We start from the raw sequence: 25,155 nt of genomic DNA on the forward strand, positions 1-25,155 counted from the left end.
GGCTCGGTTTGAACCCACCACCACTGGCATATGGGGCTGGTGCCCTACTCCTTTGAGCCACAGGCGCTGCCCATATCCCTGTTTTATAAGAAACTGGGGCACAGAGATTTCAAGCAGTTAAGCCAAGGACACACTGTGAGTAAACGGCAAAGCTAGGATTTGAATCTAGGGAGTGTGGCTTCAGTCTGTGCCTTCAACCACTGTAGAAGATGAGCACAGTCAGAAATGAGCGCCCAGACACCCTTTGACAAGCCTACAGCTGCCACTTAGCCAGTCCCTTGCATTCCATCTTCAGAGCTGAGTCAAGCTCAGTCACGTACAGACATCTCAACAGTTTCCTACATGCAGTTGCACAATCTCTTACACCATCACACCCTGTCACAGTCACATCATCCCTAAGCCCCTCAGATGGACTCATAACTTGTTAGTCAATGATTGTCAGCTCTGCCTCCAGCCCTGTGCTGGGCACCAGGGACACAGATGAGTCAGAGTCTCCAGCTGAAGTTCAATGGAGAGAGAGTGAACAGTGCCTCATGTTAGCTGCTGGAGAGCAGTGATGGAAATGTGGACAGGTACAGTGGGAGCAGAGGAAGAGGAGGGAGAAGGTAGTTGGCCCACGGAGCAGGGTTTGTCCACCTCAGCACAACTGACATTTTTACCAGATAATTCTTTGTTGTCCTGTGCATCAGAGGATATTTACCAGCATCTTTGGCTTCTACCCACTAGATGCCAGTGGCCAGTATGGCAGCCCAAAATATCTTTGGATATTGGCAGATGTCCCATGGGGGGCCTTAATTGCCTCTGTTTGAGAACCACTGCAATAGAGAGGCAGGGCAGTTATCAGGAGGAAGGCTTTCCAAAGGAGCAAAGCTGTGGTGTTTCCAGGCCATGTGGGGGAGTCAGTGTGTCTGCCAGAGGAAGGGCACATGAGTCACAGTGTGGGTAGAGAAGTCACTTCATCCCGAGGGCCAAGAAGGCTTTGGATGTGGCTGTTACTGTGAGATGAAGATCCCTCTGTCTGTAGGAAGATTTCCATGGCGAGGCACCAGTGAGGAGGCCTGTCCTGGCCTTGGTTTGGAGGCCAGCCATGTCAGAACTCTTCTGGAGAGACAGCCTGGGTGGTCTGATCTTCTGCCATGGTGCTGGGGCCCAGCTTCTAGCTCCAACCTGTGCCTCCTCCCCCTGGCCCCAGACAGAGACCTCAGGGGACCCAGTGGTCAGGGCTGTCTGTCCAGCACCACCTGGAGCATCTGGCTATGATCTCCTAGTTGACTCCGGGGTGTGGCTGAGAGTTGCTGTGGAGACATGAGCTCAGGTGCTGAGAGCTGGGGGGCAGGGCACAGGGGTCAAGGCCAGGCTGAGGCACTAAGCTGGACAGCTGCTCTTTCTTCCTAACTGGAGCTGGAAACCTGGCTGGCTGTTTAACCCCTTCATCCCCATGTAGCATATAGGAGAGGGGAGGAAGGGTTGAGAGAGAGCTTTAACTTCCTGGCCTGACCCAGAGGTGTTCTGAAAGACCCAGGCCTCCTGGCACAGGGAAAGAATGTGAGACCAGCCAGAGGTTCCAAATACATACCCTGTTTCCCAGAGGGGCCACTTGGCAATAGCCTGTTTTTCTGTGGCCCATGAACTAAGAATGGCTTTTACATTTTATTATTATTGTTGTTGTTGTTGTTGTTTGGGATTCATTGAGGGTACAAAGAATTAGTTTACCCTGATTGCATTTTTTTTTTTTTTTTGAGACAGAGCCTCAAGCTATCCCCCTGGGTAGAGTGCCGTGGCTTCACAGCTCACAGCAACCTCCAACTCCTGGGCTCAAGCGAGTCTCCTGCCTCCGCCTCACAAGTAGCTGGGACCACAGGCACCCACCACAACGCCCAGCTATTTTTTGGTTGCAGCCGTCATTGTTGTTTGGCGGGTCCGGGCTGGATTCGAACCTGCCACCTTAGGTGTATGTGGCTGGCGCCTTAGCCGCTTGAGCCACAGGCACCGAGCCAAACAAGGTCTTTTTTTTTTTTTGCAGTTTTTGGCCAGGGCTGGGTTTGAACCCGCCACCTCTGGCATATGGGGCTGGCGCCCTACTTCTTTGAGCCACAGGCGCCACCCCTTGATTGCATTTGTTAAAGTCCCTCTGAAAATTGTGTCCCACCCCCAAGAGGTGTACCATACACCATGAGGCTTTTACGTTTTTATTTATTTATTTATTTTTTTAGAGACAGAGTCTCACTCTGTCCCGTGCCCTTGGTAGAGTGCTGAAGCGTCACAGCTCACAGCAACCTCCAGCTCTTGGGCTTGGGTGATGCTCTTGCCTCAGCCTCCTGAGTAGCTAGGACTACAGCTCCCAGCTATTTTTTTTTGTTGCAGTTTGGCTGGGGCCAGGTTCAAACCCCACACCCTGAGTATATGGGGCTGGCACCCTACACACTGAGCCACAGGCGCTGGCCCTGCTTTTACATTTTTAAATGGTTAGGGAAATAGAATAAAATTAAGCAACAGAGGATGTATATGGCCCACCGACTCTACCTAATATGTTCTATCTAGGCTTTTATGTAAAACATGCAAGACTTTGACTTGCATGCTCCCTACTAATGGGGAACTCACCACCTGTACAGTGGGCAAACTCAGCCTCTGAAGTCTAGAAAGCACTTCTTTCTCCTCTGCTGAATTCTGGCCCCCTCTCTCTGGCCTACAGCCCTGCTGGGTCCTTCTGTAGGAGATAGCCAGGCAGGTCCTGAAGACAGAGCTTTACTCCATGACATGTCTCTACTCCCTTCAGGGTCTTACCTACCCTTCATATTCCATCAGATAATGAGCTTTGTCTTCTGGCAAATTGAAAATGGCAAACCCTGCCCCTAATGCTCCTCTGAAAGTGGTGGCTTCTCTCCTTGAGAGAACAACAGTGATGATAGTAACGGCTTTTCCATGTGCCAGGAGGCATGCTCTGCCTCATGGCCCTGTACAGAGAGGAAGTGAGAACTTCCTCTGCAGACAGGCAGACACGTAGTCCTCCTCCACAGTTGCCTGGGCCTGGAGGGGAGCTGCTGGGGATTCCCAGTGTGTCCTGACACATGTGCAGCCTGCCACCCTACTCCAGGAGAGATGCTTAATAAGGAATAGCTTTGGAAGGGGAGCCATCCAGTCTAAGAGGTCTCAGCTGCCCAGTGTCTCCCTGCCTCTCCTGGCTGGCCTCCCTCTGGGGGTGCCCCCCTTCGGTGACCAGCCTAGACAGAGATCTCTAATAGCCCCTTGGCTCTAGCAGGCTGATGACCAAGACCTCCCTTCTTCCCCAGCTTGCATGCACTCCCCCAGACCCAGCAGCAGCGAGTGAAGAGGCTATGAATGTGAGGCGATAGGTGGGGTAGAGAGGCAGGCAGGCAGGCAGACAGGCAGCTGAGTTAATGCAATTAATCACCATTCTGAGGGGTAGTTTATTGTGGGAAATTGGTTTGACTTTGGTGGATGATGGAAAGAGTCAGGAGTAGGATCCAGGTGACACCCATGGCAGGTGCTATTTGGGTGGAGAAATAGGACACATTTGGTGGGAGGGAGGTGATGGCAGAATCAAGTATAACTCTCAGACCTGGGGTGGGCAGTGAAGTGGGAACATTCAGCACAGGCACGTCCCAAGGCCTCACCTAAAAACATGAGCCAGGGCTGAGGAGGCTGCCAGTATCTGTGGATCCTGTTGGGAGAGTGACAAGTAGGCTTTTCTTCCCAGAAGGGCACCCCAGACAGATGCTGCTATCGAGCATGCTGGGGGCAGTGACTGGGTGGAGATGTGACCTCAGAACTTTTCCCCGTGTAGAGGTCACCTGATTCTCCAAGGACACTCATCTCCTTTTCTGGGCAAAGGACCAGCTTGTGGCCCCATGTGGACCCCCCTCCCCTGGGAGGAGAGGACACAGAGCCCTCAAGTCAGCAACAGGAATGGAAAACTAGGCATAGCTTCTTCCTAGAACTGTCAAGCACAGATTAAGAAGCAGAAGCCCACTACCCAGCCTTGACTTGGCCAAGAAGTGCTGCTTGAGGGTGGAGAGGATGGGCCTGGGGCCAAGGTTAAAGCAGAGGAGGCTGGCTGCTCACCCTCCCCTGTCCTGTAAAGTGGGCCCGGGAGCCACAGAGGAGCCAGGCCTGGATAGGGCTCACGCCTTGACTATGTCACCAACTAAGGGCGGAGCTCTGATAACCTTGTTTACACAAGGTCCTTTTATCAGCTGCCTTAGCCTTCTAAGAAGAGAGTTAAAGATACGAGCTGCCAAAGCAGAAACCTTCGTGTCATATTCTTGAGCTCATTTAAGTAGTTTAAGCTCTTACTCAGCACCTATTTACTCTTTCTTTGTACACAATTCAAACAAGTTCCATTAGCTGACTTCTTAGCAAATATGAAGAGGGGTGTGGAGAGTTACAGGAGACTGTCCACTGAACCACAGAGGACTGGGGGAAGATCCTGGGAATTATGGAATGCAGAAATTACAAGTCATCACAAATCAATCAACACGGGGACAATCACTCCTTGCCGCTGTAGAGAGCCCCAAAGACACTATTGCCCCAGAGCCCTGCTTGTAAGTCTAGTCTAATGCCCCCCAGTGATAGGTCAGGAAAGGTTGGACCCTCAAAGGGACAAGTGTCATTTATCTGGGTATTTCCCTTATCCAGAACAGCTTGTTCTCTGTGAAGCCTGATAAATGGGACATTACTGTTCCCAGCCACTCTGGGGTTGGTTTTGTCCCTTGAAGAGCACAAGTACTTTGTGTTTTGTTTTGTTAAAATTTGCCTTCTCTCTGCCCCCACCAGAATCAAGGGATTCTAGAAGGAGAGCTCCAGACTCTTCTTTATTCAATGACTCTTCCAGGTATCTCTGGCACTGACTCTGGGACAGGCCCTGGTGTGAATCAACTTAGGTCCTTGTCCTCAGCAAAGACAAATTCCTGCAAGTCAGGGAAACTCAAAAGATCTCAGCAGTGAGTTAAGGTGTGCCCTCCAGGCAGGAGTAACAGCATCTCAGAGATGGAATATTAATAACTTGCCCTTGGTCACACTAGAAATAAGGAGTAGAGCTGAGATCTGAATTTGTTTGTGTCCAGATTCAGAGCACAGGTTCCTAATCACTGCACCACTGGCCTCCCCTGGACAGACAGGTAGATCCTTAGGACTGCCTCTCCCTTGTCAACCTGCCCTAACCCCCTGGAACCTGGTTTCTGTCAGGTGACTCCAGACTTGGGAGAGGTCATGGCAGGGCAAGAAACAAGATGGCTAGAGGCCAAGGAGCCACAGCAACTGGAAGGAAAGCACCAAGGACAGGTCCATTGGACTCAGTAGATATTTCTGGGACTGTGGGTCTTGATTTCCCTTTGGCAAATGTGGCCATCCACATCCTCCTCTTGTGCTAGAACTCTGGTTTGGGGAGGGGTAAGGAAGACTAAGAGTAGTGATGGCAGAGGCTGAAGAGACTGCCCACTGCTATGTGTATGTGAATTTGCAGTGTACACCCAGGGAGGGTCACTGGGTTGGCATCACATGGAATGGAGTTTGAACTACAAGTGGTGAGGGTGGAGGGGCATGTAGATCTGTGAGTGGCTGAAGCCAGGAGTATTCAGGTTATCTGAGCATGGGTCTGTGTGGTATGGTATGTGTGTACAGGAAGCTATTTCTAGGTAGTTGGGCTTGTGCCTAGCTACATGTGTGGCTGGGTGGGTTTAGCCAGTTCCATGGCACTGGGTGTGTGTCTGTGTTGCCTGAGAGCATGCTGAGTGTCCTCAGGCAGAACCAGTACTACCCACCTGCCACATCCCTGGGAGCAGGCCAGGCCCTCCCCCCTGGGGTGGGGGGCGGGACTAGTGGGCAGGCCATACTGAGACAGGTGTTTCCAGTTCCTGAAACTGCTTGCTTGTCCAGAGTCTTTCCCCTTACCTCCCATCCAGGCCTTGGGAGAAGGGTAGAGCCAGGGTCCTTCAAAGTGGTGCTCCCAGGCTAGGGCCTGGGGACAGAAAGCAACAGCAGGAATTTTGTGTCTTGAGAGCACTTCTGAAGGGTGGTATGCATGAGTTTGCACCTCCAGTGCAAAAGTCAGGGAGTCTGCACTTCCTGGAGGACAGAACCTGTTCATCCAGCCCTGCTTCCTCCCCAGCAGGGTTGTGGGGGGAGAGTGGCTTGGACTTGGCACAGCTGGGGCCCACCTGGGGCCTTGGGGCAAAGTAAGAAGAGAAAATGGGCAGGTGGAAAGAAGTCTTTTCTCTCTGTACCTGTCTCTGCTCTGTGCCTGAACTTCCACTGTTGATCACCTTGCCAATATCCCCAGCAAGTCGTGTACAGCCTGTGAAACTGTGGGGGCCTAGAAACTACACCAGAAGAGGTGTAGAGAGGGAGTAGAAGAGCCAGTGCCACTCTCAGCAGGAAGCCCAACCCTTTGTTTCTTACCTGGGGAAACAGACCTGCAAAAAGGGATGGGTCATGGCTGAAGAACATTACCAGGCATGGTACTACTCTGGGAAGCCCAGGCAGGAAAATTGCTTAATGCCAGGAGTTCAAGACCAGCCTAGACAACACAGTGAGATCCCATCTCTACAAAAAATAGAAAAAAAATTAGCTGGTATGAGATTGCATGTGCCTGTATTCCCAGCCACTTAGAAGCCTAAGGCTGGAGGATAGTGACAGAGCGAAACTTCATCTTTTTTTTTTTTAATTGAGACAGAGTCACACTTTGTTGCCCCCAGTAGAGTGCCGTAGTGTCACAGCTTGCAGCAACCTCAAACTCTTGGGCTTAACTGATTCTCTTGCCTCAGCCTCCCAAGTAGCTGGGACTACAGGTGCCCACCACAACACCCGGCTATTTTTGTTGCAGTTTGGCCGGGGGCCAGATTCAAACCTGCCACCCTTGTTATATGGAGCTGGTGCCCTACTCACTGAGACACAGGCGCCACCCTGAAACGCCATCTCTTTAAAAAAAAGAACATGCAGCGAGTCTGTGGCAGAGCAAGGAGGCCTAGGCCCTCTCCAGCAAAAGGGCTCTCCGAGTGAGGGTTGAAGGAAATAAGGAGGACATCCTAGGGGCTGCCCGCCCACATTGCTTCTCCCCTGCAGGTGATTGAGGAGTTCTACAACCAGACCTGGATCCACCGATACGGGGAGAAGATACTGCCTACCACGCTTACCACACTCTGGTCCCTCTCTGTGGCCATCTTCTCCGTTGGGGGCATGATCGGCTCCTTCTCTGTGGGCCTTTTTGTTAACCGCTTTGGCCGGTGAGCAGGAAGGGCTCTGGCCTTGCCCAGGGCATCCCAGATGTGGGTGGGAGGTGGGGGAGACTCCCATGCCTGCTCCAGGGTTTCACCTATGACCTAGCCCCTGGGGATCCTGAGGGGCGCCAATCTGACCCTCCACCTCTCCCTCAGGCGGAACTCTATGCTGATGATGAACCTGCTGGCCTTCTTGTCTGCTGTGCTCATGGGCTTCTCGAAGCTGGGCAGGTCCTTTGAGATGCTGATCCTGGGCCGCTTCATCATTGGCGTGTACTGTGGCCTAACCACAGGCTTTGTGCCCATGTATGTTGGGGAGGTGTCCCCCACAGCCCTTCGTGGGGCCTTGGGCACCCTGCACCAATTGGGCATCGTTGTCGGCATCCTCATTGCCCAGGTGAGCTACAGGTGCCCCGAGCTTCCAAGACCTGTCCTGTAGGGCAGAACTTCTCTGACTAGATTTGTACCCAGCTTCCACAGCCCTGTGAGGGGACAGCCTGAGGTACACAGGTCCAGGAACATACTGCCACGTCCAAATCTCCTGGGCCACCCCAGCAGAAGGGCAAGATTCCTCCACCCTTCTCGTCCCCTTTCCTCTCACACCGGGCATCTGACCACAGGGAACTTGCTGTTCCCATATATGCCAGCTCTCCCATACCCCATATGGTTGTGCCTGGATGCACACTGTGCCTTCTCTGCAGAAGGCTTCCCTGTCCCCGTCCCCCGAAATCCTCCTGGAGCAGTGTAGCAGCCCCACTCTCTGTGCTGGACACATTCTAGCCTTGCCACTTACCTTCCCAGTAATGCCATGAAGTAGGTCCTGCTTGCCCACCTGACAGATGAGGAAACTGACATTCAGAGAGGGTAGTGGAGAAGCCTCCAGAGGCAGCAGGTGACACAAAGCAGGGACAGCCCCCTGCAGGATGCTCACAGCCCCCACCTCCCTCAGGTGTTCGGTCTAGACTCCATCATGGGAAACGAGGAGCTGTGGCCCCTGCTGCTGAGCATCATTTTCATCCCAGCCCTGCTCCAGTGCATCGTGCTGCCCTTCTGCCCTGAGAGCCCCCGCTTCCTGCTCATCAACCGCAATGAAGAGAACCGGGCCAAGAGTGGTATGGGCCAGGGCCCTGCCCTCCCTGCTGGCTGAGCCCCGGCTTTCTTCCCACTCTGAACCACCCCCTCCTTCCCTCCGGTTCCCCCAGTGTTGAAGAAGCTTCGTGGGACAGCCGACGTGACCCACGACCTGCAGGAGATGAAAGAGGAGGGTCGGCAGATGATGCGGGAGAAGAAGGTCACCATCCTGGAGCTGTTCCGCTCACCCGCCTACCGCCAGCCCATCCTCATCGCCGTGGTGCTGCAGCTGTCCCAGCAGCTGTCGGGTATCAACGCTGTGAGTGCCCCACCACCACCCCATTTTGTGGCCCCAGCCAACCCCTGTGGTCAAGTGTGTGCTCTGAACAAATCCCAAACTTAAAACAACAAATATGCCTCTGCCAACGGAGAAGCTTCTCTTTAGAACCAAAACCCAAAAGATCACTGCAGTGCAGTGTCCCTCAGCCAGAGAAGTGCTTGTGCCCTCCACTCCTTACTCACCCTGGGTCCCACACGCACTGGTGCAGAGGCAGGGAAAAGCCACAATGCCCAGCTGAGCCCCAACAGTCTCTCTGTCTGGTAGGTCTTCTATTACTCCACCAGCATCTTCGAGAAGGCAGGAGTACAGCAGCCTGTGTATGCCACCATCGGCTCTGGCATCGTCAACACGGCCTTTACTGTTGTGTCGGTGAGTCTTTGTCTGCAGCAGGGGTTCGGCTCAGGTTAGAATGCCAAGACTTGCTGGGAGCCAGGCACACGTCATGTCTCCATATGTGCCTTCTCCCTTTACTCTTAACAACTTGTGAGTTTCATCTCACATCACACAGCTAGCATGGGTGCTCAGAGAAATGAAACGGAAAAGGCTTGCCCAAGGTCACAGCCAGGATGCTCAGCTTTCTGGTTCTTTAGAACCACCGCTTTCCCCCATGTACTGCTATCGGGCTCTGGGGCCAGCTCTGTGCCCTCACCCCCTATCCAGCCTCCACGCTGGGCCCCATGGAGTAGGCAGTACCCTCTTCCCCACTGGTCTTTGAGTGCCAAGTGTCTTTCCTGGCCATTAGGGCAAGCCCCTGGGTGGGTGTGTTCAGAGAGGCACCAGGCTGGGATGGTGGTACTGACTGTTTCTCTGCCCACAGCTGTTTGTGGTGGAGCGAGCTGGCCGGCGGACCCTGCATCTCATAGGCCTAGCTGGTATGGCAGGCTGTGCCGTGCTCATGACCATTGCACTTGCGTTGCTGGTGAGTTACCAACACTCCAGGGAGCGAGGTGGGGGTGGGGAGGATCGGGGCAGTTCACCTGGGCTTCAGATCCCAAAGCAGACCAGGTAGGGGCTATACTTGTTCTCGTTCTACATGGGTCTGACTTTCTGACTCCAGAGGTTGTCTCCTTCCATCTCACTCATATCCTGTCTTGAACTTGCTCCTCCCTGCTTGGTGGCTTCTCAACACAGCATCTCTGGCCCTAGACCCCAAACTTTCAGCTCCCCAGGAAATTGCCCAGTATTAAACCTTTCAAAGCCTTTATTTGCAGGGGAAAACTAAGTCCCAGTAAGATTAGTGACATGGGCTCGGCGCCTGTGGCTCAAGCGGCTAAGGCGCCAGCCACATACACCTAAGGTGGCGGGTTCGAATCCAGCCTGGACCCGCCAAACAACAATAACGGCTGCAACCAAAAAATAGCCGGGCGTTGTGGCGGGCACCTGTGGTCCCAGCTACTTGGGAGGCGGAGGCAGGATACTCGCTTGAGCCCAGGAGTTGGAGGTTGCTGTGAGCAGTGAAGCCATAGCACTCTACCCAGGGCGACAGCTTGAGGCCCTGTCTCAAAAAAAAAAAAAAAAAAAAGATTAGTGACATGTCAGGTAAAAGATGAAACCAGGCATCCACTTCAGGTCTACTGGCTCTAAGCCTGTGACTGTCATCACTGTGTTAACTCTATGCCAGGCACTCATAAGCACAAACACTCATTTATTTCTTTGTTTTTTTCCCATGTCAGGTGGGTAACATGTTGCTGTTGTAACTGTGTTTGAGGGAGGCACATTTCACACGTGCGTGTGAAGACTCAATCATCACCTTTATGAGCTAAAAAATGACCTTTTTCTTTCTGGCAAGGAAGGCACCACTCATCATTTTATACGTGGACCTAGACTTGGAAAGTCTAGTGACGCTGAGAGGTCAGGCATGTGGCAAGTGATAAGCTGCAGATCTGAGATCTGAACGAAGTCTCTGTCTTTTCTACTGTGGCCTCAAAGAGGTTGATATTCAGAACCCTATGTCTTGTGCCTACTCTGTGCCACACCTTATAAGCCTTGCAATATGAATCCACCCTACACCAAGGAATGTTCTAACACTCTCCTGCCACAAATTGCTCTGCAGCCAGACCCCAAGCAAATTGCTCTGCAGCCAGACCCCAAGGATCATAGGGGCCCCTTAGCACCTCCTGCTGACAACATATTCTTTCTCTCAAGCTTGTAACCACCCTGCAAGACTTAAATCATTTTGTTCACATGAGGAAACTAGGACCCAACACAGGGTACCCAAGGTATATGGCAAGTCCAGGGTCAGCCCCAGGCCTGCTGCTATAGTGCGTACATAGCCTTGCTCTGTGCTGCCTGTACACTGGATCTTCTCAGGATCCATCACAGCCCAGACTGACTTTCCTCCCTCTCCATCAACTTAACAGGAGCAGCTTCCCTGGATGTCCTATCTGAGCATCGTGGCCATCTTCGGCTTTGTGGCCTTTTTTGAAGTGGGCCCTGGCCCCATCCCGTGGTTCATTGTGGCTGAACTCTTCAGCCAGGGTCCCCGTCCCGCTGCCATTGCAGTCGCTGGCTTCTCCAACTGGACCTCAAATTTCATTGTGGGCATGTGCTTCCAGTATGTGGAGGTGAGAACCCCCTTTGTCTTTATACTCCCAATTTCTCACCAGCATGCATGACCCCACAGTGCTATACAAAGTGCTCTCCCAGCATTCCCATTAGGAATCATACCAAGGAGGAAACTGAGGCTTAGAAACCCAGGTTACATGGCTGAGAATGCTGACCTCAACTCTGGGGTTTTTTCCTTAGCTTTGAATGGTGCTCCCAGAGCCTGTTGCATGCCAGGTGCAAGCACAGTCTCATTTCATGATCTTAGCATTCCTGGGTAGTAGGTGGGTATTCCCTATTTCAGATAAAAGGCCCAGACATAAAGTGACTTATCCCAAGTCCTACAGGCAGGGTATAGGGTCATGATTCCAACTGAATGTATCTGTGTGTCTTTCAGCAACTGTGTGGCCCTTATGTCTTCATCATCTTCACTGTTCTCCTGGTTCTGTTCTTCATCTTCACCTACTTCAAAGTTCCTGAGACTAAAGGCCGGACCTTTGATGAAATTGCTTCCGGCTTCCGACAGGGGGGAGCCAACCAAAGTGACAAGACACCAGAGGAGCTCTTCCACCCCTTAGGGGCTGATTCCCAAGTGTGAGGCCCCCCACACCACCAGCCCGGCCTGTTCCCAGCAGCCCCAAGAAGCTCTCGGGAGCACAGGCAGCTGGATGAGACTTCCAAAGTGACAGATCTCAACCAAGCCGGGACTGGGGCTACTTTCTTCAGCCAACAATGATGTCTAGAAGAATGGTCAGAACTTTTAACAACTCCAGGATTTTAATGAAAGCAAGGCTGTTGCTGAAATCTATCCAGACAAGCAACAGGTTTTATAATTTTTTTATTAACTGATTTTGTTACTATTTTTTTATCAGCCTGAGTCTCCTGTACCCACACCCAGGCTTCACTCTGAATGGCTCAGAACCTGTGGGTGGGGACCAAGCCCTGTCCAGACAGACACTTGCCTTCTTCAACAAGCTATCTGTAGGGCTGGACCTATGACCCAAGGATACACTAATTGAACTATGAACTTTGACGCTTCTACCCCAGGAGGTGGCTATGGCCACCCCTTCTGCAGGCCTGAGTCTCCTGCCCAGGGGGTCAGGCTCCATTAGAATTTGCCCATTCCCATCTCTTCCTACCCAACCACTCAAAACTAATCTTTCCTTGCCTAAGACCAGTTGGGAGTACTGGAGTGCAGGGAGGAGAGGGGAAGGGCCAAACTGGGCTGCCAGGTTCTAGTCTCCTTTGCACTGAGGGCCAGACTATCACCATGAGAGGAGGGCCTGTAGGAGGCTGAGAACTCACTGCTCAAGAAGACATGGACACTCCTGCCCTGCTGTGTATAAATGGAAGATATTTATATATATATATTTTTTGGTTGTCAATATTAAATACAGACACTAAGTTATAGCATATCTGGGCAAACCAACTTGTAAATACACCACCTCATTCCTTCTGTAACTTACCTAAACAGATATAAATGGCTGGTTTTTAGAAACATGGCTTTGAAATGCTTATTGATTGAGGGTAGGGAGGTTTGGATGGAAGTGAGAGAAACAAGAAAGGGTTGCAGCCACTGCAGTGGCTTCAGGCTTGGGCAGGATCTAGTCCCTTCCTAGTACCTCTAATTGGTGCCCACAACTGCTTAAAAATGTTTGATCCCTATTGCCCAGAGGATAATTCTTTTTTTTTTTTTTTCTTTTGAGACAGAACCTCAAGCTGTCGCCCTGGGTAGAGTGCTGTGGCAACTCCAACTCCTGGGCTCAAGCAATTCTCCTGCCTCCACCTCCCAAGTAGCTGGGACTACAGGCACCAGCCACATGCAACCATCGTAGTTTGGCTGGCGGGGCTGGATACAAACCCACCAGCTCAGGTATATGTGGCTGATGCCTTAGCCTCTTGAGCTACAGGCACTGAGCTGATATCTCAGTTCTTTATCTTGGCATCCAAAGCATTTCTATCACATAATGCTTGATAGTATTCAAAAAATGGTAGTTTTGTGCCAACCTTGATGGCCAGGCTTAATAGCTTAATATGCACCACTCTGAACGTGAAGTAGGTACTGTATCTTTATTTGACAGGCTCAAAGGTTATGTCCCTGAAGTCTCACAGCAAATGTGCTAAAATCCCTGCTATTAACAATTATATTAGGCTTGGTGCCTGTAGCTCAGCAACTAGGGTACCAGCCACATACACTGGAGCTGGCAGGTTGAAACCCAGCCTGGGCCTGCAAAACAACGACAAGTACAACCAAAAAATAGCCTGGTGTTGTAGCAGGCGCCTGTAATACCAGCTACTTGGGAGGCTAAGGCAAGAGAATCGCTTAAGCCCAGGAGTTTACGTTGCTGTGAGCTGTGACCCCACAGCACTCTACTGAGGGCAACAGTTAAGACTATCTCAAAAAAAAAAAAGGGCAGCATCTGTGGCTCAGTGGGTAGGGTGCCAACCCCATATACCGAGGGTGGCAGGTTCAAACCCAGCCCCAGCCAAACAGCAACAAAAAAATAGCGGGGCATTCTGGCAGGCGCCTATAGTCCCAGCTACTCAGGAGGCTGAAGCAAGAGAATCACTTAAGGCCAGGAGTTGGAGGTTGCTGTGAACTGTGACGTCATGGCACTCCACTGAGGGCAATAAAGTGAGATATGTGACTCTTGTCTCTAAGGAAAAAAAAAACTATATTATACAACCTCTACTCTATTAACTGTCTCCACACAACTGCACACACACAAACAAAATGAACCATGTTCTTTGTTTGGGCCCAGTGAGCTGTCAAACTGCCTTGCAGCCATTTCATTTGGAATTGCTCCCTCTGATTCCAGTTTGTACAAGTGCTAGTGCCTCCTCTCTAAAGACATTAGCTGCTGCTCCTTGAATTTCAAGAACATTTCATCTGTTCCTTTCTTGTGGCACATTTGTCTATCACAAATCTAAATTTTTCCCACTAGTCTGAATTTAATGGTCAGAAGACAATTTGAGTCATTAGGGTCCTCAGCAGTATTCAATACGGTATTTAGTACACAGCAGGCACTCAAATACTTGATGAAACACCAAAGATGTTTGTCTCTAGAAGCTCAGCTAACAAAACCTAGGGAAAGTTTGCCTTCGTAATTGGACAGGCTAAGCTATGAAGTCTCCCTGACATGAAGAGGGGCTGTAAGGAAGGGGTGAGTAGGGAAAAACAGTACTTAGTAAATGGAAATGCCTATATGTATTATCAGGAACAAATAACCTATGAAGACATCCATCTTCAACACAGATGAGAAAAGAGGTTGTCTGAGCCTGGGGACAAGGTGGTTAACCACGAAGTGCTGGGGCCAGGTGAGAGGCAGCCTTATCTCACGTTCTTGAAAGGCTGCTGTTGAAGAGAAAGTTAACTCCGTAAGCTTCACAGACTAGGGGAGCCCAAGCTCCCAAGGTCGTGGTCTAGGCCCTTATCCTATGACGCTACTTAGTGGCTGTCCCCACTGGATGGGAGAGGAAATCGACGCCCTCGAGGGTACAGGGATGGGTGGGAGCGTCATGCAGAAGGCCAGAACATAAGGACTGCAAAGCAGATGGCGCGCAAAGCTCACTTCCAGCCCGAGGGCCCAACCGGGCAGAACCAGGCAGCACCCAGGCCCCACTGCTCCGCGCCCCGCGCCTGCCCAGCTGTCTAGAGCCGGGTCTGAAAAGGCCCGAGAACCCGCTTGCAGCTCCCTGCCGCCCGGGACCGATATCCACGCCCGAGCGCCGCCATTTCCCAAAATGTGAAGTGACGTAAATTTAAAAATAGGGAAATAATATTCATTCTCTGTGTCCCAACTACGTTTTAATGCTCCTTGGTGATTCTATAATTTTTATTTCTTAAGCTTCCTAAAAATATGCCCCTCTCTGTTCATTGCAATTGCTGGCCCTGATCCTGGCCATTCAGCATCTTTCCCGAAATCACTGCAACAGCCTTGTCACTGTTCTCTCTGCTTCCTGTCTCTTGCCCCTTGTTCTCCACACTGCTATCTTGGTAATTATTTCTAAAACGCAAAATCTAGTCATGTCTCTCTCCTACTTAAAAACCTTCCTTGATGTCCCTCAGATGACGTCCGTGTTTCTTAGCCTGAAAATTCAAGGTCATTCACGATCCATCTCTGTTCCTAATCACTGCTCCCATCCCACCCCAACCACATCCTCTGTCCTCTGATCGCCACACCTCCTTCCTGTCTGAATCTTTGGGGTTGTCTCCACACAAATGCCCTCCCACCTGCTGCTGTCTTCTACCAGGTGATCATTCCCCATCACAGCCCAAGGAGTGAGAGACCAGGACGGTGGGAGTGGGGGTGGTGGTCCTGGTTCATCCATTCTCTGGCACACTGCTGCCAACTAGTGGCCATTGTGTGAACATTTAAGTGAGGGCTAGTTTTAACCTCAACCTATCAGGGATGCGGAGACAATAGATTACTTGGGAACCCTTATCTGAGACTACTACAACAAATCCGTCTGGTAACCCTGTCCCTGGAACCCGAATTACCTTCTTAAAGCAGTGTTCTATCCTCACTACTCTGCGGCTTAATGTTCCTCCTCCACTGTCTTTGATAAAGCCCAAATTCCTTAACATTCTAGCCCTTACCTACCTTATCTCCCAAGAAGCTCTTTCAACACCCTAGGCTCCAGTCAAAATGATGTACCCTGAGGTTCACTTAAACCTTTACAGAAAGTTAGGGTAATAAGGTATTTAAGTCATAGCAACATAACCTAAACTTGAATTTTAGACATCTAAGTCTTTTGGCCTCTTCCCATCCCTGCATCCTGCCTATCAAAGCTCTTGGCTGATATTTTGAAATGACAGATGGTAAGGACCTGTCCATTTAAGTCAGGGGTTCTCAACCTGTAGGTCACCACACCTTTGTAACAATGAAAATACATCCTGCATATCAGATATTTACATTATGATTCATAACAGTAGCAAAATTACAGTTATGAAGTAGAAACAAGAATAATTCTATGGTTGGGGGTCACCACAACATGAGGAACTATATTAAAGGGTTGCAGCATTAGGAAGGTTAAGAACCACTGATTTAAGCTCTTGAGCTACCCTTTATCCAGTTTTTTTCAGGAATCAAGGGAATCACATTTTCCCATTAATAAAGTTTGCAATCTTATTACAAAAGTTAACCCACACTTGGCTTGGCGCCTGTAGCTCAGTGCCTGTAGCTCAATAGCCACATACACTGGAGCTGCCAGGTTCAAAACCAGCCCCGGCCTGCCAAACAACAATGATAACTACAACCAAAAAATAGCCGGGTGTTGCGGCGGGCACCTGTAGTCCCAGCTACTTGGGAGGCTGAGGCAAGAAATAGCTTAAGCCCAAGAACTGGATGTTGCTGTGAGCTGTGACACCACTGCACTCTACCCAGGACTTGAGACTCTGTCTCAAAAAAAAAAGTTAACCCACACATTTTTGCATTAAGCAGTGGGTAAGGAAAGGATTTTAGGGTATTTAAGAGGCACTGGATTTCTTTCCTTATTGGACTCACTAGTTTTGTTCCATTCTTCTCCTTAAGTATTGTTCCCCAATACTTCATAACTTTTGTGAACAAAGAGATTGATTTTTGAATTAAGGCTCAAGAGGAGAGCAGTGTTGGCCCCAACCTAGGATATCAGTTGTTCCATCTTCGTACACTAGCCCAGAGAGATTCCTCATCTCTCTTTCTCCTATAGCAGTTTATTTCTCACATACTCCTTAAAAGAATTCTGAAAAATTGTATCTCTCAGTACATTTTTAGGTTGACATTAAAATTTTTTCATCCTAAATTGAAATATTTGTAAGGGATTTAATTTCCGGTATGTGATATTGTCAATTTAAAATAAAGCTGTTACAATACTCTTCTAAATATATTCAACAAAATACCACAGAGTTATGATGTCCATAACCACAAAATATGAGATATTGTACATATTATGTTAGATTTATACCTAAGTATTTCAATTTTGGTGGCAGTAATGTAAATGGTAGTGTGTTTTAATTTCAACTTCTACTTGTTTATTGCTGGCATATAGGAAAGAAATAGACTTTTGTATATTAACCTTATATCCTGTAACCTTGCTGTAATCACTTATTAGTTCTAGGAGTTATTTTGTAGATTCTTTCAGATTTTCTACATAGACAATCATGTCATCTGTAAGCAAAGACAATTTAACTTCATCATTCCCAATCAGTGTACCTTTTATTTCATTTTCTTATCTTATTATATAAGCTAGGACTTGCTTATGATGTTGAAAAGGAGTGGTTAAGGGAATATCCTTGACTTTTTCATGATCTTAGCAATAAAGCTTGCATTTCTCACCATTAAATATGACATTAGCTGTAGGTTTTTTGTAAATGTTCTTTACCAAGTTGAGACGTTCCTCTTTATTTCTACTTTACAGAGGGTTTTTAATTTCGAATGTTGGATTTTGTAAAATACTTTTTCTGCATTCATTGATATGATTATGTGATTTTTCTTTTTTAACCTATTGATGTCACAGATTACATTAATTTTTATTATTATTATTATTTTTTTTTTTTAGAGACAGAGTCTCACTTTGTCACCCTTGGTAGAGCGCTATGGCATCACAGCTCACAGTGCTCTCTTGCCTCAGCCTCCCAAGTAGCTGGGACTACAGGCGCCTGCCACAACACCCGGCTATTTTTTTGTTTCGGTTTGGCCAGGGCTGGGTTCAAACCTGCCACCCTCACCTACACTGAGTCACAGGCACTGCCCTACATAAATTAATTTAATTAATTTTTTGATTAAAAAATTAAAATTAAATTAAAAAAAACTTTTTTTGAGACAGAGCCTCAAGCTGTTGCTCTGGGTAGAGTACTGTGGCATCCAGCTCACAGCAACCTCCAACTCCTGGGCTCAAGCAATTCTCCTGCCTCTGCCTCCCAAGTAGCTGGGACTACAGGCGCCTGCTACAATGCACAGCTATATTTTGGTTGCAGCCGTCATTGTTGTTTGGCGGGTCTGGGCTGGTTTAGAACCCTCCAGCTCAGGTGTATGTGGCTGATGCTTTAGCTGCTTGAGCCACAGGCGAGGAGCCAATTGATTTTTTTCTTGCAGTTTTTGGCCAGGGCTGGGTTTGAACCTGCCACCTCTGGCATATGGGGCCGGCACCCTATTCCTTTGAGCCACAAGTGCCGCCCTCTAATTTTTTTTTGTTATAAGGTGAACATGATGCTCTACGTATGAGAAACTATGGTAAGTAGGCCTTTAGTAATGTAGTAATAAAGTGTTGTTGGGGAGCTTTCTACAGTTCTATGATTAGATCTCGGTCTTTTTTTTTTTTTGAGACAGAATCTCACATTGTCACCCTCTGTAGAGTGATGTAAAGTCATAGCTCACAGCAACCTCAAACTCTTGGGCTTAAGCAATTCTCTTCCCTCAGCCTCCCAAGTAGCTGGGACTACAGGCACCCACCACAACACCCAGCTATTTTTTGTTGTAGTTCTCATTGTTGTTTGTTTGGCAGGCCTGGGTTGGGTTCAAACCCACCAACCCCAGTGTATGTGGCTGTTGCCCTAGCCACTGAACTACAGACGCCAAGCCTAGATCTCAGACTTTTGATGAACCTGTACCCCTTCCAGGCATCCTCAAATTACGGCCCGCGGACCACATGCAGCCTGCCTAGGACATTTATCCGGCCTGCTAGGTGTTTTTGCTGCTGCTGCCTGTCCTGCTTAGCAGCTGACTAGTCCTGGGGCCCATAGTCCAGCCCTGCAATGGTCTGAGGGACAGTGAATTGGTCCCCTGTTTAAAAAGTTTGAGGACTTCTGCGACTGTGAACTTCACCACTGCTTCTCAGTCTTTGTTTTCTCCCCCTTACGTGAGAGAAGACAGCTAGAGGGGACCATGTGGGAATATTTCCCTTTGCCCACATAGAAGACTAGAGGGAGCTGGATTTGGTATTTCCCTTCCTCTAGCTGGAAGGATATAGCCTGCTAAATAAAGTTGAGTATTTCCCACGTCAAAGGTTAGACTCTGGCAAATAGAAGAATGAGAGATTTTCTCTGATATTAACCATGAAGACCTGGTAGAACTCTGGGACATCAAGATCACAAAAGTGTGGGAGAGTTAAGTGGAGTTAAGTGGTTAACTCAGTCACCCCAAAGTTTTTAGATCTCAGAATTGTCCCCACTGAATGTCCAGAAATTAGTCAATTACAATTTAATTTTCCTGTTCTGGTGCTAGTTCCTACAGAGTGTTGCACTCAAGGATTTTGGTAACTTGTGGTTCTCTGTATTCATCAATCTGATTTGGGGGGCATCAATCTGTCCAGTGACATCATTTCTCTGAAAGATTTAAGAATTGTTCAGCTTTTTAATTTGGGTAGAGTGTTGTCTTCTATGTTCCTTACATGCTAGATCAGAAACTAAATCCCTTTCCTTCATTTTCAAAGGACAATTTTGCTGAATATAATGATTGGTTGGTAGTTTTTCTTTCAGTGTTCTAAATATACTATCTCATTCCCTTCTGGTCTATAAAGTTTCTGCGGAAAAATCTGCTAATAATCTTATAAGAGCTCCTTTGTACATATTTGATGAGTCACTTTTCTCTTGCTGCCCCCAGAATCTCTTAGTCTCTGATTTTTGACTTTCGATTGTAATGTGTCTCAGTGTGAGCCTCTTTGGGTTCATCATAATTGGAGTTCTTTGAGTTTCTTTGAATTTGGATGTCCATTTCCTATCTCAGATTTGGGAAGCTTTGGTTCATTTATTTCTTTAAATAAGCTCTCTGTCTCCTTTCCTCTCCATTCTTCTATAATTCCCAAAATGTGTATATTGAGCCACTCTGTGCCCCACAAGACTCCTGGAATTTCTTCACTTTTCTTCACCTTTTTTCTTTCTTTCCACTGACTCAGTAATTTCAAATGACCTTTCTCAGGTTTGCCAATTCTTTCTTGTGCTCATTTAAATCTCCTATGACCCTCTCTAGTGAAGTTTTCAATATAGTTACTGTTTTCTTCAACTCTCAGAATTTCTATTTGTTTTGTTTGTTTGCTTATTTGTTTTTCTTTCTTCCAAGACAGAGTCTCACTTTGCCCCCAGTATAGTGCTATGTTGCATCATAGCTCACAGCAACCTCAAACTCTTGGGCTCAGCCTCTTGCTTTAGCCTCTTGAGTAGCTGGGGCTACAGGCATCTGCCACAAAATTCAGCTATTTTTAGAGACAGGGTCTCACTCTAGCTCAGGCTGGTCTCAAACACATGAGCTCAGGTGATCCGCCCACCTTGGCCTCTAAGAGTGTGTTTGGTCTTTTTTATGGTTCCTGTCTCTTTGTTGATAATTCTTTTTTTTGGCCAGGGCTGGCTTTGAACCCGCCACCTCTGGCATATGGGGCCAGCGCCCTACTCCTTTGAGCCACAGACACCGCCCCTCTTTTTTTTTTTTTTTTTTTTGAGACAAAGTCTCACTTTGTTGCCCTTAGTAGAGTACTGTAGAGTCATCATAGCTCACACAACCTCTAACTCTTGGGCTCAAGTGATCCTCTTGCCTCAGCCTCCTGAGTAACTGGGACTACAGGTATTCTCCACAACACCTGGCTATTTTAGAGATGGAGTCTCACTCTTGCTCAGGCTGGTCTTGAACTCCTAAGCTCAAGCAATCCACCTGTCTCAGCCTCTCAGAGTTCTAGAATTATAGGCATGTGCCATTGTGCCTGGCCTCTTTGTTGATATTCTGATCTTTATGCACTGCTGCTGGTTTCATTAGTTTATCTGATTCTCTTGTAGCACATTGAGCTTCCTGAAGATGATTATTTTGAATTCTTTCTCAGGTAATTCATATCTATCGTTCTCTTTGGGGTTTCTTTCCTCAGATTTATTTGTTCCTTTGATTGGGCTATATTTCCTCTTTCTCCATATGTCTTGTTATTTTTTGCTGGGATTTCTGCATTCGAGAAAGTAACCATATCTCCCAGTTTTTATGGTCTGTTTCATAGAGCAGAAAATCTTTTTAACAATCAAGATTGTTCCAGCTAACAATCTGGAGGTGTGTCTTCTTTGCGTTTGTGCATGTAATTTCCCAATGCAAGAGGTTTGGTTTTTTCTTTTTCAAAAGCTTGCAATCTCTTCTTTTGTCTGGTGTCTGTCTTTTCTGTGGTACTTTAAGTTCTTAGGGGCTATAACAAGTTATTGATATTTCTCAGCAATCCCCAAGTAACCAAAATATACCAATTGCATCAGCCTCAGCATAAGGCAAGACAAAAACCAGTACTTCCCTTAGGCACCCCTCTGAAAATCTGGATGTTGGATGCATATTCTATTCCTGTGTTTGTATCAGTACACTGAGTAAAAAAAATCTATTTATAATTGTGTTGGCAGACATCATTCAACCCATTGAGGGTTCGCCTGAATAAAATAAAAAGGCAGAGGAAGAAATCTTTCTCTCTTTTCTTGAGCTGGAACATCCATCTTCCCCTTGACTCAGACATTGGAGTTCCTGGTTCTTGACTCATTGGACTCAGGGCTTCAACCTTGGAATTACACCACCAGCCTTCCTGGTCCTCCATCTTGAAGGCAGCATATCATGGGAGTTCTTGGCCTCTATAATCACATGTACCTATTCCCATAATAAGTCCCCTCATTATATATCTATATAAATATACTATTGGTTCTGTTTTTCTGAAAAAGCTAATGCAGATTTTGGTACTCACAGCGGTGACAAAGAAGAGAATTTTGAGTATGAGTTTTTTGAATTGGTTTTGGGTTTTCTGGGATTGGCTCTCTAACCTGATCATATTTAAAGATGCTGAGGACTCTATTTCAGTAGTAAAGAGAATACTGATAGTCTATTACATGAGCTATTTACAGAGATATGCATCAGATACTCCTAATTAACTACAAAGGACCTTAGTAACTCTCTATATGATACTTTCAAACATTTTTGGAAAACTGAGAAATATAGTGCTACTGGTTGGTAGTTCCTAATGTCAGTGGAAAAAACGGTAAAAGAAAAAGATGAGCTTTCGATCCTCACACAGGGTACCAAAAAAAAAAAAAAAAAAAAAGGATTGGAGGGATCACTTCTGAAGTTTATCTTACAAGGGTACAAGTGAATCTTTCTAAGAGTCGAATGTAAACGTTTTAAAATAATAACTAAGAAAATGACATGAAGGCTATGTTAACCAGTTTGATGGAAGTGTTTCGGATTGTGTGTGAAAACCCCACACTGTACCCCAGACGTGCATTATTAATGTACTATTAATGTACATAGTTACCATTCAATAAAAAAAAGAGAGAGAGAGAAAAGGACGAGCTCAGGGATTCAAATTTCCAGCTCAAGTACCAAATAAATGACCTGAGAACCTAAATGTCCTAAGGAAGAGCCTTATTTCCTGTAGCCACAGGCTGAAATCACTGAAAAATGAAACAGAAGCCCTCATCCTATGATTGGCTGAATTATAAATGCAAATTGAACTCCCAGCTTCACAAGATGCCTAGATTGAAATGAGAATATTGACTGGGAATAAAGTGGTTGCTACATGTTGGGATGGGGACTTGGGAGAAGACACTGATGAAGCTGAGGATATTGAATACCTAAATTCTGATTAGTCTTCTGATCAGAAGAGGGCTCCCCCAGTCCTATCAGAAGAGGCCTTCCTACCCCTAGTGCTATTGGTTTTTCCACATTTGTCTGATAAGATTAACCCTACATTAACTGAGGAAATGATAGTGGCCTCCCCTGAGTAGCTGCCATATAAAACAATACTGAACTCCTCAGGACCTATCCTCACCACTCCTCTCTGCTTCTAGACCTATAACTAGACTCAAGTCCCAGCAGGCTTCTAAAAATGAGGTACAAAAAGTGAATGAAAAGGCATACTATACTCCAAAAGGATTACTTGGGTTTTCTAACTTATACAAGTAGAAATATGGGGAACATGTGGGAATGAATACTAATGGTATGCAATAATGGTGTAAGGAACATAAAGTTGAATAAGGCCTAATTTGTTGATATGGGCCCACTAAGTAGAGATTCTGCATTTAATACAGCTCCTTGGGGAATTAATAAAGGCTCTAATAGTTCAGTTGGGTTTTTGGCTGAAACATGGACCAAAAGATGGCCCATCATGAACGAGATGGAAATGCCCATTGTCCCTGGTTTAATGTAGAGGCTTCTTCAAAGGCTTAGGGAAATTGAAATATTGCAATGAATTTAACATTGTGACATTTCTACTAACCCACATTTGGAGGCTCCAGAAGACATACACTTCACCAATACTTAAAGAAATAAAGGCTCGGTGCCTATAGCTCAACCGGCTAAGGCGCCAGCCACGTATACCTAAGGTGGCGGGTTCGAATCCCCAGCCCGGACCCGCCAAACAACAATGACGGCTGCAACCAAAAAATAGCCGGGCGTTGTGGCGGGCGCCTGTGGTCCCAGCTACTTGGGAGGCGGAGGCAGGAGACTCGCTTGAGCCCAGGAGTTGGAGGTTGTTGTGAGCTGTAATGCCACGGCACTCTACCTAGGGGGACAGCTTGAGGCTCTGTCTCAAAAAAAAAAAAAAAAAAAAAAAAAAAAAGAAATAAATTTATGAGGGGATCCCCAACATCCCTGAAGAGCTGCATAATAACTCTTCTCTGTAAGCCAGAACTTACAGTGGCAGTGGGAACCACAACCACCCAATTGAAAAACTTAAATCCAATGGGAGTAATTAGATCCCATGATGGTAGGAGCCAAGTTGCAGCACTGAACTGCCAGAAGCATGGTGAGCATCGTTACCATAAAGGGCAGCAGAGTCAAAGCAGCAATCAGAATAGTTTGACATCTGGAGACCTATGGCAATGGCTAGTTAATTATAGTGTTCTTAGAAGGAAAATAGATAGGAAGCCTACTAAATTCTTACTTATTCTGTATAAGTAGAAAATTTCTAGATCAAGTGAACAACGCATTCCTAGCATTGATCTAGTTTACAGACTCAGAACCCCTTGAATGACGGGAAATTCAGGCTTCCTTGAGAAAGGACTTACACCACCAACAATTCATACTATTAGTCTTTCTCCCAGCCTTCTCCAAAGTGACCAATAGCCTTTTACGAGGGTTACTGTGCATTGAGGAAAAGGAAATAATCAAACCTCTTGGAGACTATTGGACACAGACTGACACTATCTGAACTGACATTAATTCCAGGAGACCCAAAACATCACTGTGGCTCTCCAGTCAGAGTAGGGGCTTATGGAAATCAGGTGATCAATGGAGTTCTAGTTTAGGTCTATCTCTCAGTGGATCCAGCACATCTCCAAATATCTATCCTGTGTTTATTTCTCCAGTTTTAGAATATATAACTACAATAGACATACTTAGTAGCTAGTACAATCTCCACATTGGTTCCCTGGCATGTGGAGTGAGGACTATTTTGGTGGAGAAGGCCAAATAAAAGCATTAGAACTGCCTATTTAGGAAAATAGTAAATAACAAATGCTGAATTTTCAATGCAGAGATCAGTGACACTGCCAAGAACTTGAAAGATGGCTCAACATCCGTAGGTCAGTGGCCAGGGCACCCGCCACATACACTGAGGCTGTTGGGTTCGAACCTGGCCTGGGCCTACTAAACAACAATGACAACTGCAACAACAACAACAACAACAACAAGCTAGGCATTGTGGCAGGCACCTGCAGTCCCAGTTACTTGGGAGGCTGAGGCAAGAGAATCACTTAAGCCTAAGAGTTTGAGGATGCTGTGAGCTATGACATCACATCACTCTACCGAGGGTGAAATAGTGAGACTCTGTCACAAAAAAAAAAAAAAAAAAAGAACTTGAAAGATGCAAGGGTAGTTATTTCCACCATATCCTAGTTCAACTCTCCTATTTGGCCTGTACAGAAGACCAATGGGCATTAGAGAATTATATGTGGATTATCATAAGTTTATCCAAGTAGTGACTCCATTTGTAACTGTTGTGTCAGATGTAGTTTCGTTGCTTAAGCAAATTCGCACAACTTTGTAT

General features: G+C 47.2%; 1 protein-coding gene and 1 non-coding gene across 2 annotated transcripts in view; one reads left to right on the forward strand and one right to left on the reverse strand.

Annotated features, from left to right (window-relative positions):
• The window catches only part of SLC2A1 (solute carrier family 2 member 1), a 33,547-nt gene extending 20,859 nt beyond the window's left edge, over positions 1–12,688 (forward strand). The window contains exons 3-10 of the mRNA XM_003798954.3: positions 7,081–7,241; positions 7,392–7,632; positions 8,185–8,347; positions 8,438–8,625; positions 8,911–9,015; positions 9,464–9,565; positions 11,007–11,210; positions 11,588–12,688. Of these exons, the coding sequence (XP_003799002.1) occupies positions 7,081–7,241; positions 7,392–7,632; positions 8,185–8,347; positions 8,438–8,625; positions 8,911–9,015; positions 9,464–9,565; positions 11,007–11,210; positions 11,588–11,788 (1,365 nt within the window). The 3' untranslated portion in view covers positions 11,789–12,688. The remainder of the gene's footprint in view (positions 1–7,080; positions 7,242–7,391; positions 7,633–8,184; positions 8,348–8,437; positions 8,626–8,910; positions 9,016–9,463; positions 9,566–11,006; positions 11,211–11,587) is intronic.
• On the reverse strand, positions 10,314–10,417 carry LOC111728219. The gene has a single exon (XR_002775592.1). It is a non-coding gene; the product is annotated as a small nucleolar RNA U13 (small nucleolar RNA).
• Positions 12,689–25,155: the final 12,467 nt, after the last annotated feature.

The sequence above is a fragment of the Otolemur garnettii genome, unplaced genomic scaffold, assembly GCF_000181295.1.
Source record: "Otolemur garnettii isolate 467f Iridium unplaced genomic scaffold, OtoGar3 scaffold00144, whole genome shotgun sequence".
NCBI classification, from domain to species: Eukaryota; Metazoa; Chordata; class Mammalia; order Primates; family Galagidae; genus Otolemur; species Otolemur garnettii.